The 25,529-nt window shown below is 34.2% G+C and overlaps 1 protein-coding gene across 4 annotated transcripts in view; it reads left to right on the top strand.

Moving 5' to 3' along the window:
* The window catches only part of LOC115210541 (transcription factor mef2A), a 229,993-nt gene that overhangs the window by 201,970 nt on the left and 2,494 nt on the right, over positions 1 to 25,529 (top strand). For 3 of the 4 annotated variants that reach the window (XM_036502275.1, XM_036502276.1, XM_029779143.2), the window contains 3 exons: positions 13,641 to 13,750; positions 22,666 to 22,791; positions 24,513 to 24,623. In XM_036502275.1, coding sequence (XP_036358168.1) covers positions 13,641 to 13,750; positions 22,666 to 22,791; positions 24,513 to 24,623 — 347 coding nt within the window. The remainder of the gene's footprint in view (positions 1 to 13,640; positions 13,751 to 22,665; positions 22,792 to 24,512; positions 24,624 to 25,529) is intronic. The other variant, XM_036502277.1, reaches the window with a different exon arrangement.

Raw genomic sequence — 25,529 nt, 5'->3', positions numbered from 1 at the left:
CCTAGTACTTATTCGAACCGCTAAGTTATGGGGACATAAACACACCAGCATCGGTTGTCAAGTGATGTTGGGGGGGCAAAAACACACACATATATACGATGGGCTTCTTTCAGTTTCCGTCTACCAAATCCACTCACAAGGCTTTGGTCGGCCCGAGGCTATAGTAGAAGACACTTGCCCAAGGTGCCACGCAGTGGGACTGAACCCGGAACTATGTGGCTGGTAAGCAAGCTACATACCACACAGCCACTCATGTGCCTATATACCATTCTATACCATTAGATAGCAATACTTTGCCTTTCTTTGATTTGTGCACCACTTATTAATTCCAAATTCCATCCCAATATCCTTACTGACTATTTGCAGTTTTGAAACGAAACCATTTATTTCATACTCACTTATACAGAGGGTCTTTAAGTTGTATACAGCAGGTGGTTCAACTTTCCTCCACTTATGAAGGTGTACCGTGATGTTACTTTCCATAATATCTATGTGAGGGTTATCCAGCAAATCACAAACATCAATGATAACAGACTATCTCCCTTATATATACCTCTCTTGATGTTAATCTTTGCCCAAAATTTTCTACATTATGTTAACTCTTTATTCCAGTTCTTCATTAACATCCTGATAAAATAAAAAATACCAAACACCTGTTATCAGACACCTGTTTAATCTCCCAAGACTTTCTGAATTCCAGGAATGACAAACCATATCATAAGCTTTCTCATAATCAATCCATGCCATACCCCAGAATAGTATGTCTTTTCTTACAGTTGTTCAGCACCATTCTGTCTATCAGAAATTGATCTTTTGTCCCTCAGCTTTTTGTCATACATCCCTTCTGTTCCACTGGCAGCTTGTCATTAATTTCAGGGAGGCCATACACACAATTAGATATTCCTGTCAACAACATCTGCATCATGGGTAGGCAAACTGGGTGGTAATTATCCACTGCATTACCTTTGCCAGGTTCCTTTTGCAAAGAGCCATTTTCCCTGTGGTCTTTTTTAGCCTGGCACTTATTCTATTAGTTTTTGTTGCTAAACCGCTAAGTTATAAGGACATAAATTAACCAACATTGGTTGTCAGGTGATGGTGGGGGACTAACACAGATTCAACACACACACACACACACACACATGTAAAGCGCCTCTTTCAGTTTCCATCTACTAAATCCACTTACAAGGCTTTGGTCAGCCCTAGGCTATAGTAGAAGGCACTACAAGGTGCCGTACAATGGAACTGAACCCAAAATCATGTGGTTAGGAAACAAACTTTTTTACCATACAGCCCCAAACTTTTTTTTTAATTCCCAGTGTTAGTTTTTTTCGAAATTTAAATTTAATTTTTTACAAATTTAAATTTTTTCAACCATTTTTTTCTTCATACAACCAACCACACTTTTGACCCTTCCTTTTTGTGCCTTATACGTCAGAAAATAGGGTGGATGTGTATGTGCATGTGTATGTGTTCGCATGTCAACCATCTCATGGGAAGCATAGTAAAACTACAATGTGTTTATTTAACTACTTGTAATTGAATATATGATATACGATATATCATTAACAGTATGTGTGATGTGTCATTAACACAACAAATTAAATTAGTTTCAGTCAATTATCAACTGTATAGTTAGTTAATTCTGTACTAAATTACTAATTAGCTAATCCTAACCGAGACTATCAATGAACAAAATAGAGCAAAATGAATCAGCAGCTTTTATTCATAAATGACATCATTAAAAACAAAACAAAAGAATGATTAGATGATGAAACAATGATTTCTTGGTGATTTTGCAGTTTAGTGATTTTTTTTCTTTTTTGCAATTTTACTCTGAATTAAGAAGTTATATGTCATCCATAGCCCATTAGTACTTTGGTATTTCTCTTTAACACATTAGCATTCAGATTAGTCTGTCAAATGCAATGCTTATTTATTCACACTATTTTGAATTAATTATGCATTATCTTGTACCTTTGAAATTTCAATGGTTTACTCTTTTACTTGTTTCAGTCATTTGACTGCGGCCATGCTGGAGCACCGCCTTTAGTCGAGCAAATCGACCCCATGGCTTATTCTTTGTAAGCCTAGTGCTTATTCTATCGGTCTCTTTTGCTGAACCGCTAAGTTACAGGGACATAAACACACCAGCATCGGTTGTCAAATGATGTTGGGGAGACAAACACAGGCACACAAACATTTACACACACACACACATATATACATATATACGACAGGCTTCCTTCAGTTTCCATCTACCAAATCTACTGACAAGGCTTTGGTCGACCCGAGGCTATAGTAGAAGACACCTGCCCAAGGTGACACGCAGTGGGACTGAACCGGGAACCATGTGGTTGGTAAACAAACTACTTACCACACAGCCACTCCTGCGCCTTTTGTTTATTGTTTAGAATGACATTGCAGGGTAAGTGTGAGAGTCTATATTTCACCAGTTTGAATATAAAACAGGTAGAATATTTGGGCCTGATATGGCCAGTTTAAGTGGTAAATGGTTAAAACTAAAACCATTATTTATTATCATTATTTAATGTCCACTTTTCCATGCTTGCATGGGTTAGATGGATTTTCTTGAGACAGATTTTTCTATACCTGGATGCGCTTCCTGTCACCAACCCTCACCTGTTTACAAGTAAGGTAATTTTTTTCCCCATAGCTAGATATGATTTCCACTGAAGAAACAAATTTGCTTGTATGACAATTATGCTCACTTGCAACCATCATGTGATGTCAAGACATGAGTATATACAAACACACTCACACACACACACGTACACAATCAGCTTCTTTCAGTTTACACTCAAGGCTTTGCTCAACCCAGGGCTATATAGTATTAGTCACTTGCACATAGTGCCATCTAGTGAGATTGAACCTAAGGCCACATGGTTGAAAAGGAAGCCTGCATCTGATGTATTTGTTTACAAAGCCAAGATTGAAATGTGATGTTAACTATCAAAACCAAGCTCTAACTTAACCATTGCTTTTTTGTGCAGATGGTGTCTCAAAGTTATTTTCTAAATAAGTCACAAAATTCGATGTACAGTCTTAATCCTGCTTATTTACTTGGTGATATTTCCTGCACACTTTCAGCAAGTACAATCAAGGCCATACCTTTGTTGCTATATATTTCAGTTGAAACACACAGCCCCTGTTTCAATTAATTTTGAAAATAAAGACAAATTTAGTTCAGTAACTCTGTTATTATTAAACTGGTGCATGGAACATATATAAACATGGAATATTGATGGAAGGTTTAGTTTTGAGCACTAAAATAAGAAGTTTCTGTTATAGAACAAGACACAGTCTCAGGCAGATTAGCATTGAAAGAGTTCAATAGTCTGGAAAATGAGGTCAGAATGATATAGATATATCCTGATTTGTTTTCTGCAATATCTAAAATCATAAAAATAACATTACTTATTAACAATGTTTTTTTTCCCCCCACACCTCACTGCATTATTTTGTGAAGTTAGCCTTTTAGCTGTTCTCTCTGCAATATGTTAACACTAACTTAACTGATGATTTTTAAAACTTGGTCCTTCTATCTCACTAATAACTCAATTCTTTCACCAGCAAGTGGGGAGAATAAATATTAATATATTCCTCTATCTCTCTCTCTCTCTCTTTCGTTCTTTCTCTCTCTTTTTCTCTTAGTGTGTCTATCTATGACCATCTTTCTCTTACATGTTGGCTTCCATTCACCACTTTTTTTGTTGTTAGTTACCTTTCTGTGTGTGTGTGTGTGTGTTTCTCATTTACATTTAATTATTTACTTTGCTGATTTCTTACCATTGGCCTAAACAGCCTCCCGTTATATATATATATATATTATATATATATATATATATATATATATATATATATATATATATATATATATATATATATATATATATATATATATATATATATATATATATATATATATATATATATATATGGATGGATGGATAGATAGATAGATAAATAGATAGATAGATAGATAGATAGATAGATAGATAGATAGATAGATGGGTGGATAAACAGACAATATTTTAACTTAAGCATTCCTCTTTTCTGGTCACTGTTTTTCTAAACACCACACACATACAAGATGGGCCGACACTCTTGTTGGCCAACATCCTATTTACCATCAGTGTCAATTATACCTAGCTTAGAGCTTCATTGACACCTGTGACAGGTGAAAAAAATAGCCATTTTGAGAGGTGCTTCAGTCTACAACATTGCAAATTTTAAATGTTCTAGGTTTCTCCTCTTTTCAATGGTTCTCTAGAAAATTGTTTCACAGATGACATCTATGGAAATATCTTTTCACAATTTTCCTTGACACTGAGAAAAATGTGGATTTTGTTTTAACTTTACAAGCAAGCTAGCTTACTGTACACTAGTTCTGTTTATTTTTCACTTTGTTATTGTGGTATTATTTGCAAGGTTAGAATAGCAATAATGAATGTCGGCTCTGTGTGTGTGTGTGTCTGTGTGACATTTTGTAAATGTATATGTTTGTGTGTGTGTGTGTGTGTGTGTGCAATAAATGGAATGGTTCTTTAATTGTAAATTTAATGGTCCATGAATCTTAATATTAATTACATTGTGTGTGTATAATTAGGAATCTCATTTTCATTTATGATCAAATAACCCCTGAACTAATTGAATCTTTACATACCATATTATTTGTGTGTGTGTGTGTGTGTGTGTGTATGAATATGTGTATATCTGTGTGCGTGTATGTATGTGTATATCTGTGTGTGTGTGTGTGTGTGTGTATTTAATTTCACTTAGTATAATTGCTAACTGTTAAATAGAAAAATATTGTCTGCAGAGTGTTGTTTGAGATCAAGTGAATTTACTAAAAGGGATCTGGGAAAATGAGTCTAATTAGAAAAGGTCAAAGATAATTTGTTCTGCAATTAGTACTGGTAATAGCTTCTTACTTAGGCACAAGTCTAATCTTTTATCCATCAGTGTTAACCACGGAATTCTTTGTTATTGCTGTTGTTATTTTTTATTTTTGTTTTTAATCTTTATTGTTTTAGCTATTTACTTCCAGTTCACTCTTAGTCTTGCAAACCTGGAACATTAATGATGCTCTTCCTTCACACATAGTATTTATATAACCGTATTTTCCAATATGTACTTCCCCTTTTTTAAGATACCAGGGTGTGTGATTTGAAGGAGGTGTGGCTGCTATCACTAGCAGGTCATTGAGACTCTCTTTTGGCTCTTAGTATTGAACCCTTTTGTTATCATATTTACATTGAAATATTATTACCTTTCTTTCAATTAATTCTTAAAATAATGAAGAAATTATTAGAATAACTTTATTAAGCTGATGTGCAGAATACAAATCAACATGGTGATAGGTTTTAATTTAAATCAATTTAAAACAGAAAGTTTTATCATAGAAACAATGTCAGATTCAGGCAGACTGGTATCAAAATGTTTAATGTTGGCACTGGATGCCATTCAGTAAGAGATAAACTGTAGGTTAAGTTTTTTTCCTTTCCTTTAGAAATCTTAGATGTTATTTAAGAAACCACTCAAGGCCCTGTTGCAGACACAGCAAGTCATATCCGGAAATGGATATGTTTTAAGGAGAAAATTATAGAAAGAAAAACCATTACAGCATATTCAATTTCTTATAATTTTCACAAATGTTATGCACCCTAACAGTAAATGTATAGTTATGTTGATCTGTTGGTTCTAAATAATTATATAATGCTGTTGGTGTTATTTTTTTATATATATATATATATATATATATATATACATTGATTTGTAACTTTGGGATAAGGAGACAACTTTGTAAGAAAGGAAAATTTTGTTGATTTGCAAATAGTTGACTGGTTGGTATTTTGTCAGCCCTAGAAGGAGAGAAGGCAAAAGTTGTAATTTACTCAGCAGCATTTGAATTCAGAAAATGAAGGGCTATAACTAAACATTGTATGGAATCTTGCATTTCTGTCATGCCACTTTACTGTTATTATCTATATTAATAGCAACTGTATAACTGTTGTGCAATTAGTGTAGCATTTAAACCGGCCGTCTCTGACCCAAATGTTCTGCCAGCCAGATGTGGCCTCTTACACAGACCATGCAATGTCATTCTAAGAACAAGAAAATTGCAGCAAAGCTGCATGATAATGGTGTCAGACGTGGCATGCAGACCAACTTGTTTGACATTACATTTTATTATGTTTTTATTCTCCTCTTCAATTTTTTGAATTCAGTGAGCGCATGCACATTGTGTATTCATACTTCTCTTTCCAGAACCATCTCACAACCATCTTATGAACCTATGGTGCTTCATGCTCCGATGGTTGTGAAATAAACAATCACATCGTTGAAATCTCAAAGCTATAAGCTATAATGTATGATTCATTCAAAGCAATGCAAATAAATAAACATTACATATGACAAAGTAATCAGAATGCAAAAGGGTTAATATTCATTGTTAATAGATGTGCTGTAGCTGTGTGACTAAGAAGCTTGCTTCCCAACCATGCAGTCTTGGGTTCAAGTTGTCATTGATAAATTGAATGTATGATTTAAATAAACACATTTTGGGATCGAGGATTGTCATTCCTGCTTAAATTGCTGTTGTTTGGATAGTTTAGGGATAGAAATAAAGATCATTTTCATTTAATATAAGTATTTATATAGGTACTGGTACTCTGTCAGTTTCGATGACAAGGGTTCCTCTTGATTCAATCAGTGGAACAGCCTGCTTATGAAATTAACATGCAAATGGCTGAGCACTCCACAGACATGTGTACCCTTAATGTAATTCTCAGGGAGATTCAGTGTGATACAGAGTGTGACAAGGCTGGCCCTTTGAAATACAGGTACTATTCAGTCTTGCTAGCTGGGTGGACTAGAACAACAGGAAATAAAGTGTCTTGCTTAAGGACAAAGTATTGCCAAGAATTGAACTCACAACCTTACAATTGTGAGCTGAATACTCTAACCACTGAGCTATGCACCTTCACGTTTGTGTGTGTGTGTGTTTGTTTGTGTAGAATATCATAATTTCTGAAATCATTGAGAAAATAGCATTCTGAGTCTGGTATGAATAACATTTTGAATATGTGTTTCCATGTCTGAAGTTGACAGGTTTCCTATACATTTTGAGAGAGCATTCAGCATTTTGGAGATTATATTTAATTCACATATTTAAATTTATTTCTCAAATTCTAAATTTTGGTTAGTATTCCTTCAAATGATAGCTGCCTTAGCAGCACAAGACCTCAAGATTTATAAGGGAAAGGAAATGAGATTTATATTACAGTCATGCTTTTCTCATTTCTTGCAAGTTTCTTTCACACTGGCTGGCTAGTGAGTGATCTGGTTTCTTGTTCTGTATTAGAAGCTGTTCTTGAATGAAGTATTTAAGTCTAGTAGAGCAAGCACTAAACAAAATTCATGGCTTAGTTGTTAGGATATGGGACTGATCACCATAAGATTTTAGTTTTGATTCCTGGATTGGCCAGTGCGTTGTATTCTTGAGCAAAGATTTCATTTCATGTTACTCCAATCCACCCAGCTGGCAAAAATGAATAATCCTGTGACAGACCAGTGTCCCATCCAGGGAGGAATATATACAGCAGAGAAACCAGGAAACTAGCCCTATGCTCCTTATGGAGTGATACAGACTAACCATTTTACTTACCTCTATATTGCGAGTTCAAATCTTTCTTGGACCAACTTGACTTTCAATCCTTCAATAAAATCAATATCACTGTAGGGATGGGGTAATTTCACTAACTGATTCTATGCACCTTTTTCTTTGCAAAAACTAGCCCTGGGCCATCTATAAATTTTTTTTTTTTATTATTAATTTTAGTTCTGGCTTTTTTTTTTTTTCTAACCTGGGATGATGAACCTATCACTAAATCACTAAAGATGTACATAGTGAGGGTCATTGGTTATCCTCTTGTTTCTTTACTCTCTCTCTCTCTCTCTCTCTCTCTCTCCTGGTGTTAGCTGTCAGCCAAGTTATGTTTCTTTTATATGCATGTGGGATGTAGGTTGTGCTTGGGATAAGAGGTGTTACCAGAAACCAATACCCTAACAATACCATCCATCCATGCTGTTGCCCTTTATTCCCCCTCCACCCTCACATTTTTCTGTAGTTTTTTCCTTTTCTTTTTTTTTCCCCTTTTTTTTGTAACCTATTATAATACTTGTTGTTTTTTCAGTTTTCAGAATTGTAAATATTAAAGGTTGGACTTCCTGGCTGTCATTCTTGTATTTGTTATGATAGATGGTATAACACATAAGCTTAACCTTTTAACATCTCAGATAAATTTAAAGTTGGTTTAGGGAGTCAGAAGCAAATAGAAAGCAGAGCTTTTGTTTTTATTTTTATTTTATGTATGTATGCATTTATGGCAGTAACATGGGTGATTGTTTATTTTTTTTTTTTGTTTATTTATTTGTTTGTATTTTTGTTCTTTATTGGTTTTCCTAGCTGGTTGGTCTTGCCTGACTAGCTTTTTGCTTCAGTTTGGCAGCTTGTAAAATTATAGAGTTTTCAATTGAAATTTTACTGGATGTCTATGTTAAGTTATAAGATTACATGGGGTGTGGTGGTGGTGGAGTGTTGTTGTTATTATTATTATTATTGTTATCGTTAATTAGGAGTTTACCTCTAACCTTGGTGCAGTGAAATGTGTGATGATAGGGGTCTCAGCCAAACCCTCTTTCTCTCTTTCTCTCTCAAAATATTTTTGTATTAGTTTGAATAGGTTTGAATTGAACGAAGCTTTTTTTTTTTTAGAAAACTGATTTTGAGATTAATTTTTATCTTGTTATCCAGTTTTTTTTTGGGTTTTTTGTATTTTTAATTTAATGTTGTGCTTAACAATAATCATTGGTTTTATGTTCCAGCTTAACTTCATGCGTGGTTTGTTTGGGAGGCAAGATTCCAATTATTCATAATCTATATTGATCAAGTAGTAAATAATTGCTTTTGTTTAAAAAAAAAAAAATTCCTAAATTAAATTGAATCAACTCTTCATCCGATACTTAATTCATATTGGTATTTTTAATGTTGTCTACAAACTGAAATATTCATGTAAAATAGTAATGTTTAAAATGTATAATTAAAAAATATACTGCTTTCTTCTGTAATTTACATCTCTCACTTGCAATGTTTTCTTGGATGTTTTAGCAAGAATTATATTAAAAATTAACAATCAGTATATATATTTAACGTGTGTGTGTGTGTTGAAAGTCTCCTAAAGTGCGGTATTTGTCTTAAGAAAGTATCTCTTATAGAAGTAGAGTGTTAAAAGTACAGAAAAAATAACAGTAGCACCAAGCAAAGGTTGGTCAACATTGGTGTTGAAATTGGTAGATCTAGATTTCTGCTTGTTAGCTTCATCAGCAGCAGATATCCACATCACCTTGTGTTAAATGAACATCAGCTGCTGGCTGATTTGATTAAACAATGATTTAAAATTCAATGATGTCATATTTAACTGGCACCTGAACAGAAATTCGTTGTTAGCGACAGAAGTAGTATTAGTTCAGAATTAGTGATCTGTGTACATGCTTTAAGTGTGCATCTGTTGAAAGCCTTCTAAACTTCAATATTTATCTTGAGAAAGTATCTTGTATAGTATTAAAAAAAAAAAATGAAAAATATCATCAGTAAGCATTGATGATGGAGTTGCTGGATCTAGACTTCTGAGTTTTGACTTCATCTGCAGCAAATATTCATGTCACCTCCTGTCAAGCAAACATCAGCCTACCTTATTACACAAGGCCTAATTGTGACATTATCTGCCTAGAGGATTGAAGCAAGTGAATCCAGAGAATCAGTCTTCAGCAACACAATATTCCTTAAGAGTAATGACACAAAACTGAAGCAGGTGCTTTGATGACACAAGTTTATTATTTAGACTCCTATAGATGTAAAAAGTCACAACAGCATTAGACTAGTAGATTTGAAATTAAAATTTTGAAGGACAACATGAAATACTGTAATAGATTTATTCTTGTGATCCATCCTCTTGGTGCAAGCACCCTATTAGATGAGTAATTGACTGGTATTTCTAGCAGGTTGTGTGCTGGCATAATAGCTAATACTTGTTAGAATACAACATTTATACAACACCAAAACGAACTACTTCATGCCAGAGACTGCAGTAAGGTCTGAAGTTTGGCAACAACCTAGAATATCTGAAAAAATAGTGATGTATATGTCTAGATTCCAACACAGTACTCTGCTCAGACTGTAGTACTACACTCCATATTGCGTTATCAGAGTTGCATAAATATCTCGATTGCAACACAACACTCTAAATGATTAAGCTCTGCTTGTCCCAGAGTACTGTATGGTCCTTAACAAGGGAATAGTATATCTGAAACAAGAGATATGCAAATCACACCAAGTCATTTGCTCCAGGCAACAATATGCCAAAAATCTGACCATTCACAAAAGACTTCCCTACAGTTATTCCACCACTCAGCATCCTTCTAAACAACCGTTTTTTATTTTTTAGCTTTTACACATCAAGCTGCCAGAATAGAGAAGACAAACCCTTGAACATCATCCGTAGTACACTTAATTAGATTTGCCAACAGCATCTTTTAGTATGTTAGAATTTTATAATGGTGTAAAAGGTTAAAAACTCCCAGCTGATTGTATTTACTATTAACAGGATACAGACACACCACTCTACTTTAAAAACAAAAACTAAGACATTTTTTTTTTATAGTTGTTTATGAAATTTATTTCCATATGTTTTTACATGTGGAGTCTTTTGTAAATTAATGTTTTGTATTACAATGTTTCCCATCAACATAACATGCTAATAGTTAGTACATGTACCAACAGTGATATGGGCAAATTATTTATTTTAATAGAATCTCTCTGAACACACATTAAAATATAAATACGTTAAGAGATTTTTTTTTCTTTCATGAAATCACATATCACCTTTGGGATAGCCTTTTTTTAAAAAAAAAATACGAATGACTAAAGCATTGTTTACAGAATTAATTAAAACAGGGTTTAAAACTATGAAGAGAAGAAAAGCTGCAGGTTTTCTGTATATGTGATATGGCGCATCACATGAAAATCCTCAGCGGATGGGGTGACATTGCTGCCACCAACTTTTACTTGATATACCACACCCATATATAAATAGAGAGAAAAGGGCAGTGAGGAATTCCTGACACATTTTTTCAAATTGTTAGAAATAGTAGCCAAATCCCCATCTAATCATATCTTGCCTTCATAAAAAAAAAATCCCATGGTTACATTATGTTTTTAAAATTTAATATAATCATTGATGAAATGTTTTGATCCTTGGTTTGACTGCTGGATCAATGCTGACCTAAACCGAAGCAGTACCCTGCCCGTAGACACACACATACTTGCACTCTCACAGACATGGCTTTGTATAATTTTACACTTGTGGAACTGCCCATTGGAAAAATAAATATGAACAAGCTTTTTGGTTTTTAATGCCTTATGGATATTATGAGAACTTCATGAGGTCTCAATGTAATGTGTTGCCATCTTCAGTCTTCTGTGTTGGTGTGTGTGTGTGTAAGATAGATAAATAAATTCACCATGCATAAATACACACACATGCATACATACAAAAATAGAGATTCACATTTATATATGTTTATGTGAATTGTGTATATATGTTTACACATACACACACACACGTACATATATACAAATTCACATGTCTATGTGTGTGTGTGTGTATGTATTGTGTATATAATATACACACACACACAAGTGTTTGTGTGCGTATTTAATAGAATTGTTTAGTCCTTCTATGAGTCATGTTTAATGTGGTGATTGCAAGTTTAAGTGCGGAGTGGAACACAGACTGTCTTAAATAGTTACGAGTAGGTTTTGTGGTTTTGTTTAGCTTACAGAAAGGCTGGTTAATATCAGAAGCAGAAAGCCTGATTGGAGAATAATGATTCTAAATAATGGTTAGCGGGAGGAACCACGATGTGAAGTAATTAATGAGACTACTCAACAACTACTTAGAGAAGTGCCGTGTTTTGTTAGAACAGATTGTTTTATTATTTTTGAGTGCAAGTTTGTATTTAAATATAAAAAAGAATTTTGTGTTGCGTCAGTAAAGTGGTTGGTGTTAGGAAGGACATTCAGCTATAAAAATCAGGCCAAACAGACAAGTGGAGCTTGTTGCAGTCCTCTTGCTTGCCAGCTCCCATTAACCCATTTGATTCTGTATTTATTTTGAGATGCTCTGTGTTTCTTTCAATTACTTATAATAAAGAATTTAGTAAAATAACTTAGTTATCATTCAGTTAGGTGTTTTGTTGTTTTTTTGTCTTATGTGGTTGTTTTTCCATGACTGTAATAGTAATGTACAAATAACTAACAAGGAAACGCTTACATGGTCAATCAGCTTGCTAGAAATACCAATCAAATTTCTTTCAAACTACAACTTGATGTTTTAAAAAAGAGAAGACTAGCTCACTATAATGTGATTTTTAAAATATTGTATTTGAAAAAATAAATTAGGGTGCCTTTTAATCCTTTGGTGTTGAAACTGGCTATATGTGACCTAAATGTTCTACCTGTTTTATGTTAAAACTAGACAGATCCAGTCTCTCACACCTATCCTACAATGTCATTCTAAAGATAAAAATTCACATCAGCAAAAGCTATGGGATAATGTATGATAATGCATGATTAATTCAAAGCAATTTGAATAAATAACAGAGTAATTGGAATGCTAAAGAGTTAATCATAGGTTGCCTTATCAAGGCTGACCTGTGGCTGAACGACAGCAAACATTAACCACTTGATTGTCTGTAGACCAAGTTTCTATCCATTACCTTTCACATCTATGCTGTACTAACAATCTGTGTTACTGTATTTATCTATATATATATGTAGAAACTTTGCCAGATCAGATTAGAGCCTAGTGTAGCCTTCTGGTTTGCCAGCCCTCAGTCAAACCGTCCAACCCATGCCAGCATGGAAAGCAGACATTAAACCACGATAATGATGATGATGTGAGATATAGATATAGATATGTCATCATCATCATTATCATCGTTTAATGTCCGTTTTCCATGCTAGCATGGGCTGGACGGTTCGACCAGCGTCTGAGAAGCCAGGAGGCTGCACTAGGCTCCAGTCTGATCTGGCAGTGTTTATACAGCTTGATGCCCTTCCCAATGCCAACCACTCCATGAGTGTAGTGGGTGCTTTTTAAGTACCACCATGTATATATATATATATATATATATACATATATATGTAGGTCCCGGGTTGAGTCGGGGTTAACCACAGTAAATAAGGTACTCAATACATAGCAGAGTAAATTAATTTATTTTATAGAAGGAGCTTCTACAGGACTAGAACTGTTTCATTCAAATGAAATCTTCATTCCTGAAGATTTCATGTGAATGAAACAGTTTCTAGTCCTGTAGAAGCTCCTTCTATAAAATATATATACATATATATATATATATATATATATATATATATATATATATATATATATATATATATACATATATATAATTCTTTGCGTGTGTGTGTGTGTGTGATTGTTATAAATTCTTTTTATGTTTCTAATTTCCTTTTTATCTTCTTTTTATCCAACTAGAAAAAATTCGAAGTAAGCAGGAGCAAGATAAACGTATCAAAGGAGCATCACAGTCCATAACTGCTATAGAAGAATTCTGTGAAAAATTTGACCGATCAAAACATAATGCTGTAAGTATAGCAAAAAGAAAAAAGCTTTCTATTACTCTTTGATTCTCACACCTGTGTTTTTGATTTTTTATCAATCCTTCATGGCAGAAGGACACACATACACACACACACATACATACAGGTATGCAAGAAAAAAACAAAAAAACACATATATCTTTTACCTTTTGCTTGTTTTAGTCATTAGACTTTGCCTTTAAGGATTTGGTCAAACAAATTGACCCCAGTACTTATTTTTTAAGCCCAGTTCTTGTTCTGTTGGTCTCTTTTGCTGAACCAGTAAGTTGCAAGGACATAAATAAACCAACACACCAGTTGTCAAGCAGTGGTAGGGGACAAACAACACACACATACACACTTGCATGCACAATGGGCTTATTTCAGTTTCCATCTACTAGATTCTCTCAAGGCTTTGGTTGGCCCTTAGCTATGTTAGAAGACACTTGCCCAATGTGGCCTGCAGTGAAACTGAACCCAGCACCACATGGTTGGGAAGCGAACTTTTTAATTACACTGCCAAGCCTGCCCTGTAGATAGATATGCTTTTTCTATGTCATCCCTGCTTTTATATATATTTCCTTAAAAGTTAATCTAACAAGAGTGGGCATCTACACAAATATAATATCTTACTGTGATGATAATAATAATAATAATAATAATAATAATAATAATAATAATCATCATCATCATCATCATTTAGCGTCCGTTTTCCATGCTAGCATGGGTTGGACGGTTCAACTGGGGTCTGGGGAATAATAATAATAATAATCGAGAAAGCAACCATACTCTGGGATATGCCAATACACACAGATAGAAAAATTAAGGCCAACAGGCCAGATATAGTTGTCAGAGATCATGAAGGAAAAAAATACTTTCTAATTGATGTATCAATACCAACAGATGACAACATGTCTCTAAAAGAAATGGGGTAACTTTCAAAATACAAAAACCTGGAAATAGAGGTAACTCAAATGTGGAATCTAAAAACAGAAACAATTCCTATCATAGTAGGTGCTTTAGGTATGATAAAAAAATATTCAGACAAATACATAACAAAAACACCAGGACTTACAAACACATATAACATACAGAAAATTGCACTACTAGGCACTGCACACATCCTACGCAAAACACTTTCAATACAGTAACCATCAGAGCATCACAACAAATCACAGCACATACCCAAGGTACACAGAGCTGCGCTCGATAGTGAACTGAAAGCATGCTATAAAAATAAAGCTACTGAATAATAATAATAATAATAATAATTAATCAGCATGCTATGGTGAGAAGAATTAATATGAGTTTCATCTGTTATTTAAATGTAGTATTAAACTAAAAGCTTTGTAAAATAATCCAGCTGAAAATCTTTAAGAATCTATTCAGATATTTATTTCCTTTAATGAATGAAACCTTTAGAACAAGCTCATTTACCGAGGTCTGTGAACTTTGGATAGAGAAAATTACATTATTTTCACTACTGTATAGCTAAAATTATTTTATTCAGTATTTTAATGTAGGTCACAAACTATTTTATGGTCTCTAGTCTACCTACACAAACAAAAGGAAAAAGACTTATTAAATTGACTATTTTATAATTTTTATAAATGTGTCGTAATACTGTGTCAGTGATTTGGTTGCAGACTGTGCAACGAAAATTTTGACACCAAATAATAAACTTAATAGTTTTTGTGTTTTTGAATGGTTAATATGTGTCTTCCATACTGTAATAGCTTTCATTTCACCACATGGTCTCAAATCAAGTCACTTGTTAGAACAAGTACAAAACTCTGAACTTTTCAAACACGTATTTCTTGATAAGAGCTCACCAGCTTTCAGCAGTCTCAAAAAGGGTTTATGGTATGAAACAAAACAAAACAAAAAATAAAGACAGTAAATACCATAAGAAATACAGCAATTTTTTTTTTACTAAATTAACCAAAAGTATTTTCTTTGTGAAAGAAACAGGTATAGCTGATGAAAATCACTATACTGCCTTATTGGTATTATATCAACACTGAGGCCAACCCAAGCCAGCTTGGATTAACAGACATAGGATGAAACTGATGATGATGAGAAGGATTGGCTAAAAATGCTGTGACCAGGAAGTTTCTGAATGGTTTACCACAGCTATATATATCTTTACCACTTAATACTTAATGTAGTAAATGGTTTAAACCCACACCCCTACCTTGCATTTTTTTTTCCAGGCCACATCCAGACCTAGTCTCCTTTACTAGTGATATACATAAAATATACCTTGTCCATTTATAGCTGAAAGGGGCTATCCAACTACATCATCATCATCTTACATAACATCAGTAGCTTAATTGTGAACTACTGCTAAACTATTTCCTTTGTTGATATTTGATTTTCCTTCTCAGCTAATATAATAAGATATTTGGAATATACTAAATGAATATTCTACAAGTAAATTATAACTGATATACTAATCTTGTGGCTTTCATTTGAGAGGGTAAGGTAAAAAGATAAAGTTACCTTCTCGAGTCATACTGACTCATAAGGGCTGGTTTCCTAGTTTCATGGCACACATATATTCCCCACCTGGATGGGACGCCAGTCCATTGCAGGATTACTTATTTTTGCCAGCTGAGTGAACTGGAGCAACGTGAAATGAAGTGTTTTACTCAAGAAGACAATGTGTCGCCCAGTCAAGGAATCAAAACCACAATCTTGCACTCAGGAGTTCAACACCCAAACCACTGAGCCATGCACCTCCACATTTGAGAGAATACATTTGATTACTTCTATATCATGATCTTTAACCTAAACTGATCAGAGATATTGGATTGTAAATGATTACTCTAAAAATATTTTGAAGAAGAATAGAAAAATTACTATAAACACTACCAGTGCCAAAAATATTTCCCAAAAGTTAGCAATCTGTACTGGTAATTTGATTATAAGTAATTTAACAATGGCATATTTCGAATTTGTCGGAATATGTCAACTGATACAGTATCTCTGATACGCTTCATTAATTCAAATATAGTAAAAAAAAATGTATTTGCAAAAATTACAAGACAAAATATTTTTTCTTCAAACCTTAAAAGTGAACAAGAAGGAGGGAAAAAGTGAACAAGAAGGAGAGAGAGAGAGAAAAGATTTGTTGAAGAATAGCTATGAAGTTTAGCACTAGATTTTTTTTTTTTTTTTCACATTTCTCAAGATCTTACAATAGGAACCAGAAACTGTGATTAGGTTGTATTAAACTTGTATCTTTCTGATTCTTATGAATAATCTTCAACAGCAGTCACCATTTTTTTGTTCATTTTACTTTTTATTTAGTTATTTTTTTTTAATTACAGAATTGAATTAAGATAGTGAAGCAGATATGAGTATTTTAAGGTTTTCATCTAATCTAAAACACTGGTAAATATGTGCATTTGTGTGTGTCTGTCTGTCTGTGTGCTTGCGTGTGTGTGTGTGTGTGTTTCTGTTTAAACACATTTTTCTCTCTCACACTCAACATTATTTAAACTATCAACTTGAGTTGCTTTTCCTTTGGAAAGGTTCAACATGTAGAATTGTGGTACTTTGTTTCATTTCTTTCTCTTTGAAACCAATTAATAAATAAATGTAAAATTGCATTCGTTTTTGCATGTCCCAAAGTGCTCGTCAAAAGTTTGGTCTTCATTCTACTTTCTTGGCATTCCAACCTCGGTAGCATTCCCTGGTGATTTTTACCAATTCTATACAACTGGGAATCAAGGCATGTAGAATGAAGTTCCCTGCTGTAGACACAACAAAATACCTGTAGGGAATTTCATCTCTTTATCTATGAGTTGATTGTCAAAGATACCATCTCTATGTCTTGTTTGCCTTTATTATAATCAGAGACACAAAGGTAGTTCTTCACTATATAATGTTATGTTTGTGTGTGTGTGTAACATATACAGTACATGTTAAATCATTTGGGCATCAGATAAGATGCTGTGAGTTCAAATCCCATTGGGTTTGAGTTTGCTTTTATCATTTCTAATGCTAGGGTTGATTAAATTCCTATACCTCTTCCTCCCAACATTTGTACCTTTGTTAGAACACATTTTTTTAATAGCTAAAAAAAAAATAAAATAAAAAGCATTTGAATGTAAGGCTACACAATGGCCAAAGGCATGTAAGTCTCTGTCATTCACTGCATTATTATTGTTATTATTATTATTATGGCCAGTTTTCAACCTGGGCCACAGTAACAAAGTCTACCTGCCATACTTCTTGATCCATCATAACTGCCTCAAGGTCCTAGGTTCAGTACCACTGTGTGGCACCTTGTGCAAGTGTCTTCTACCAGATCATATTATCTAATACATCTTTGTTTTTCTTTTAAGACAGGAGGGTGTTATTTGAGGGAGATCTAGCTACTGTTTTCAGCAGGTCTAGTGACTGCATAGAGTTCATGCTGCTACTGCTATGGTGCAGTGATACATTCTTAACTCAATTCCCTGATATTACCATATCTTTAATTCCTTTCCAACAGGCATGAATATCACAAAATCTTTTTTTTTTTCTCAGGTATAAGTTTATCTAAGAATGCATAATCTACTGTATCCTTCCCTTTTTTAACCCTTTAGCATTCAGATCATTCTGTTAAATGTTGATGCTTATTTATTCCCATTGTTTTAAGTTAAGCATGCATCATCTGGTAGCTTTGAGATTTCCATGATGTGATAGCTTATTTTTAGAAGGACATTGTTTGATAGGTTGCATCTGGGTGGTTTGAATATAAAACAGAGAAAATATTTAGACCAGATATGGCCAGTTTGAATGCTAAAATGTTAAAGACACTTGAGTGTGATTTTAATGTGATTTAGCTGGTATTTCTAGCTGGCCCTGAGAACACATAGAACTTTCTTCATCGACTCATTATTCTATGCTTTGCTTTGTGCTATGTTGCGTATGTTTGTGTGTATGTGTATGTATTTGTGTGTTTAACTGTTGACGCTGGCTTTTGTTGTTCATGTTTTATCTCTGGCAACCCATGTAACAGAGAGAGGGTCCGATACTGCTGCCAACTAGTTAACAAGGCAATATACTGAACAGGAGTTCTTGAAATTTGATACGCAAAACTTAGCTGCATGGCAAAGCCAACATGACTATGGCTAGAATTGTATAATCAGGAAAAGGAATAAACTACATTTTCCTTACTCTGCCAGCTGAATTCTTTTGCTAACCCTTATTGGTTCCTCCTCCTCCCACTTCATTTTTTCTTCTTTTTTTTATTAAAGACCCATGGGAGTAATTTTGGTACAAGCATAAGTTCTAGTGTGTGTATGTATATATATATATATATCCAGTCCTTGTAACTTTATCAGCATGGTTCTGCTGTTTTCCTTATCATTGCACATAAATTAATGGATTTTAGTTTTGTGTAATGAAGACTACCCCGCCACCATTCTCCCCCACATTAGGATTTTTTTTATTATCTATATTAAGGTATTTTATGGCCCAAGTCAGTCTAAATAACTATTTATTGACAGAGATTGGCAGATTTTTCTTAGTTTCTTTTTTTTTTTTCTTTAACAGAGAAGTAATTATCTTTTGTTGTGTATTAATTTCACTTAATTAATTTTTGCTGGCTTATATAGAAGCTATATATAAATGTGTGTGTGTGTGTTAATACTCTTTTACTTGTTTCATTCATTGAATTGTTTCCATGCTGGAGCACTGCTTTGAAGGTTTTACTTACTCAAATTGAACCCAAATTTTTAAGTCTAGCACTTATTATTGACTTAGCTCCTTTTTACTAACATACTGGTTATCAAGCTGAGAGAAACACAATTACAGACACATATTGCACACACACATATAAGCTTTGGATCTGCGTAACATAGTGCAACAAAGTGTTCCCCTGATGATCTGTTGTCATTTTGCATGCAATTGCAATGCAGAGGTTACAATAACCACAATAGTGAAACATGCATAGGGACCAAATGACACAAACTTCTGCTTAATTTGATACGCAAAACTTCAACCACCCGATGGTGCAGCTTCTAAGTTACTGAACCCAAATGTGAAGTTCTGCAAACAGATCTCTGACTTGTTTTGGAGAATTTGTTGCAATTGCTTCCTCCAGAATCATATCCCAATGATGGTCATATTCGTCACAAAAAAATTAAGTAAAAAAAATTGCAGAAAATAATCGCTGGATTTTGCAATTAATTTCAATTATTCTCAAAATTTATTTCCAAGTTAGGAAAACTTGGGTATCCAGAATTTCAGGATTATAGGTCCAGATTCGGTCTGGAATGTTTTTAATTTACTCACAGAGTTGGCCTGATTCCAAAATGGTATGATATGCTGGGCTACGGCCTCCAGCAGTAATCATTAGCAGTGCTGAAAGTAGGAAGGGAGGGAATTTGAAGATATCAAAAATATATTCTTAATTGGATGAGCATACTTGGGAAACAAAAGAAAAGTCTGCTATTTGTTTAGAGACTAGGGACAATTAGGGACACTGTGTTTCAGTATGAATTTGACCTCATCATATTAGTTTAATTGTAACTTGCCTCCAGATCAATTTTTAAACTTTTATGTATTCAAAAATTATTTAGTACATTTCTATCATAGAGGAATTTGCATAATTAAAACTAAAGAGCTTTGTGAAAAATGACTTGAAAGGGTAATTAATGTAAGAGCATCTATATTTGACTGTGAGGTTAAAAGTGTTAGCCCACTAAACCAGTAGCCAGAAGTTTAGGATATTGCAATTGTCTTGTTTTGTACACCTAAGCCAGATACCTAATAGCTGTTTACTGCTTAATGTAGTTTGCTTGGCTGCTGCTGCTGCTGCTGATGATGATGATGATGATGATGATGATGTTGATGTTGAGGATAAATAAATAAAAACAGCCCACTTCACAGTTCAGTGGTTAGCAGTAGGAAGAGCAGCATTCAGCTGTAGAGGGGAAAAGAAACACAAATGTTCAAACCAGTAAACTATTTCACCCATACAATCATTGGGAAAGGATGTACAATGGTTGTTATTTGTGTGTGTGTGTGAGATATGGAAAACATCTGGTAATCATCTTTAATGGGCCACTGGGTGGCTAATTACTGAAGGCTTTTGTCTTTATGTAGTTGAGTGTGCCAAAGGAAGTCATCATGGTAGGCTTCATTACTTATTGTCTGCCATCAGAAAAGATTGCAGGCAACTATGAAGAAGGAGAGTATGTAAAGAGAGAAATCAAGAATCAACCTGGCCTTACAAATTCAAACTGCCTAACATATACACAAGCGCGCGCGCACACACACACACACACAACCTTTCCTTTTCTCCCTCTCATTTCCTCTCCTCTATCTATCCTTTCCTCCCTTCTCTCATTGCCCCAGGAAATATCCTAAGGCTACTGTTGAAATTGTTTTAGCAACAGCTCTCCTATATATGTTACACCTACCAGTAAGATACCTAAATAGACTTGAAAGATAAAATTACTGAAACTTATATCAGGATATAATTAATATTCGGCAACTTAATATTTTACACTCTCTTCCTTACCTCTCTGTCTTCATTTCTATCTTGCTTTCTTTATTTATCTTAAGGTGTTTTCATTTGAAAGCCTCTCTTCAAATCTGAAAACTGCCAACCCGGGGTACAGTCTTCTATAGGTAGCTGCTTGCACTAGAGAAACATTACCTTATGACAGATATATGTGTCTATTTGCATATGTATTGTATCGAATAACTGACAAGTCAAGGAAGGGGTCTCTACATAGTGGGGCAGTCTCAGGGGGTTCGTATCAAAAGGGTTAATACTATATCTAACATAAAAGTGGTAAAAGCCAGAATTAGTAGAGCAGTCGACAGGTGATATTTAGTTACATCCGTTAATGGTTTTGGTTTAAATCCCACTGGAGTCAAATTTAGCTTTCATTCTTCCAAGGTTGACAGAATTGATTGTACCCTCTCCTAAATGTATTTTAGCCATGCAGGAGTGGCTGTGTGGTAAGAAGCTTGCTTCCCAACCACATGGTTCCAGGTTCAACCCCACTGCATGGCACCTTGGGCAAGTGTCTTGTGAGTGGATTTGGTAGGCGAAAACTGAAAGAAGTCCGTCGTATATATATATATATATATATATATATGTGTGTGTCTTTGTTATTTGTATCTGTTTGTCCCCACCACCACCACCACCACCACCATCGTATGACAACTGATGTTGGTGTGTTTACGTCCCGTCACTTAGCGGTCCAGCAAAAGAGACCAATAGTTTAAGTCCTGGGGTCGATTTGTCTAACTAAATGTGGTGCTCCAGCATGGCCACAGTCAAATGACGGAAGCAAGTTAAAGAATAAAAGAATAAGAAAAAAAGAATGCTGTTTAATGTTATGAATATGATTAAGGTGGTGAGCTGGTAAAATTATTAGCATGCCAGGTATAATGCTTAGTGGCATTTCACCTGTCTTTACATTCTGAGTTCAAATTCTGCCAATGTTGAAGTTTGCCTTTCATCCTTTGAGTACTGTGGCCAATGCAATCACCTTACACGCTTCTCAGAAATTGCAGACCCTGTGCCAAAATTTGAAACCAATATTATTACAAGTATAATCAGTGGTGTCCGAAATGTTTGACTTAAAAATATTTTTGTGCCTTAATATATGTTTTTCCAGTAAAATAATTTATTATATATTTAGCTCCATTCTTTTAGAATATATGCATTAATGAAAAGAGCGATTTTAAAGTTTGAAAATATCTCATTTGCTTTAGGACTAAAATTGAAATGTTGCTTGTTATCCAGTGAATCGTTGTGAATATTTGAGGAATAATATATATATATATATATGTATATATGTATGTTTGTATATGTATTCCACAAAGATAGCAAGGAAACATGGGAGCTATTGGAAATTGGTTACTTAGACTTTGGTTTTAAATATTCTCTCTCATTACTTCCTTTCTAGTCAATGGATCCTGGAGCTTGTATCCATGGTAATTCAGCTAGTAGTGGTCAACCATGTGGTAACCAGGTTTTCTGCAGAAATGCTTTCTTGACAGACCCAACAAAAGGCCCTCGTTTACCTTTAGAGGTATGTAATAATAATAATAATAATAATCCTTTCTACCATAGGCACAAGGCCTGAAATTTGGGGGAGGGGACTAGTTGATTGCATCGACCCCAGTGTTTCACTGGTACTTAATTTGCCGAGTCCAAAAGGATGAAAGGCAGAGCCGGCCTTTGCAGAATTTGAACTCAGAATGCAGTGACAGGTGGAATAATGCTAATCACTTTGCCCAGTGTGCTAATGATTCTCCCAGTTTGCCACCTTAAAATAATAATAGTAATAATAATCATTATAATAATGATAATCATAGTTTCAAATTTTGGCACAAGGTCAGCAATTTCAGAGAAGGGAGTAAGTCAGTTACATTGACCCCCAGTGCTCACCTAAAAGGATGAAAGTCAAAGCTGACCTCGGCAGAATTTGAACTCAGAAAGACTATAATGCTTTTTTTTATAAACCAAGTAAAAGATTATTCTGTAGCTGGTAATTATGGGTGGGTAGGGGACATAAACATTAATTTAAATTCTAAAGAACCTACTATTTTATACTCTTTTACTCATTTCAGCCATGTGACCATGGTCATGCTGGAGTACCACCATGGAGTAGCTTAAAATACTTTGGGTAAAATTTTACAGTAAAACAAAAGTGAGGGAGTTGCAACCATTAATTATTGTTATGGTGCAAGCAAAGTTTTATGGTTAAAAGTTCACTTTGTAACCACATGGTTTCAGGTTCAATCCCACCACTTAACATTTTAGACAAGTGTCTTCTTCTATAGCTTCAGGTTGACTTTTATGGTTAAAATTTGGGATCATTTCTGTTTTGCTGAATCAACTGGCTTACAGATGCCTCAAACAGAGTCCTGTTTGTTGGAAGTGTTCATGCTAAGTGACTGGTTTTGGGTTGAACTCCTTCTGACCAATCTCAGTGGCACTAAAAATGGTGATGGCCATTTCCTGGTTTCCTTAGTCTTAGTTATTAAATAAAAACCATTAATGGATGCTTTACATCTGGAAAAACATGTTTTATGTTTAAGTTTGTTATTTTGTTAATTATGGTTTCATGGTACTGGACTTTGGGGTTTTGTATTTCTGTTCAGTTTCTTTGATTTTGAGAAGTAAATGAGAAAAAAAAAATGGCTTTTTATATTTTTTTTATTTTTTATTTTTTCTACATTTTATTTTTATTTCTACACAATTTGGCTTCATATCTTACTTGTCTGTCATTTACTATTTTTAGTTTCGCAAAAGTTAGCTTCTATCTATCTATCTACAACAATATTGTTTGGCTGAATGATAGCATAGCCAAGAAGAATTGTCTGTTGTTATAATTACTGGGTCAGTGTAGTGAATTTCTCATTTCTTAATTTGACCATCCACTCCCTCTATACAAGAGTTTTTGCAATACAAACAATTTTTTTTTATCCATTATGGGTTGGGTTAGTTTATTCATGATTAATATTCTAATCAGACCTTAAGCAGTGAGTGATTCCAAGGAAAACAAATTTTGTATGCCTGCACCTCCTTCTCTGAAACTTAAGTATTCTCAAGATTTGCCATGGCTGGAATTGTTTATTTTTAAGTTGCCTTGGCCACAAATCAATGGTAAACTTTAATTAGTAATTAATGTTTTACTTCTTTCTTTTGATTTGAATTTAACTCTGACTAAAAAGTAGTTCACCTAAAGCATGCTATCTGGCTGTTTGTTTTCATATAAATGTTGTTTTTTTTCTCTGTCTTTTGTAGGTTTTAAAAGAGCAACCAGACAGCATGAGTGACACTGGTAGTGTTGTAAGCAGTAGCAGTAACCATAGTGCCAAATCAGAATCAAAGAAACATCCTAGTTTGCCTAAAGAGGTATGTCACATAAATAGTTCTATTGGATTCTTTATCAATATGGAACATACAGAAATAAATATCTTAGATAAAGGACAGAGAGGTGTTATATAAACAACTAGCAGTTGACTCATTCGTGAATCTAATATTGTTGTGTGTGTGTGTGTGTAAATATCTCCATCATCTACATCCATCAGTTGCCAATGCTAAGTGGAAACTGCACCTGTTGAGCTCATGCCATCTCTCATGAATACCTAGTGTAATTGAGGTATACACCTGTTTATTTAACAGCTAATGGGAATAATGATAACTCAATCAAAGAAATTTGGTAGTCTTGGAATGCTATTTGTGTGTATAAATATATATAACTGTATGTGTGTATATAGTTGAATAAATAGCAATATATCTTTTGTATGGTAGAATTGGATGATGCTAAACACTTATACATTGCCTCCACATTCATGAGAAAGCATCCAAATTTCTTTAGACCTTGTTATAGAAAAATTTCAGGTGAAGTGTTCGGAAAGGGTAAAAAAGAAATTAAAATTTGTACAAATTACCAAAATTAAAATAATTTTACATGCAAGTATCATAACATATTTTCACCTACTTGTGAGATTGACAATTTTTTCTTTGAAAATATGTGGTAATGGCATTGGATTGGATACTTCCAAGTATTTGTTCCAGTTCTTATTGTACAAATCCTACCAGGTGTCAATAGAATAAAGTACCTATCAAGTACTGTACTCAGGATAATCAACTGTTGCAGCTACCTCAAATTTCTGGCCTATACTAATCATCATTATGCATGGCTGTGCAGTTAAGAAGTTTGTTTAAACAACCACATGGTTCCAGGTTCAGTCCCAGTATAGAAGCCATTTGCCCTGGCATGTGTGTGGGAAATCACCCTGTCAGCATATTGCCCCC

The sequence above is a fragment of the Octopus sinensis genome, linkage group LG4 (genome assembly GCF_006345805.1).
Source record: "Octopus sinensis linkage group LG4, ASM634580v1, whole genome shotgun sequence".
Lineage (NCBI taxonomy): Eukaryota > Metazoa > Mollusca > Cephalopoda > Octopoda > Octopodidae > Octopus > Octopus sinensis.
Note: the sequence above shows the minus strand (reverse complement) of the source record. Positions and strands in the feature narration are given on the sequence as shown.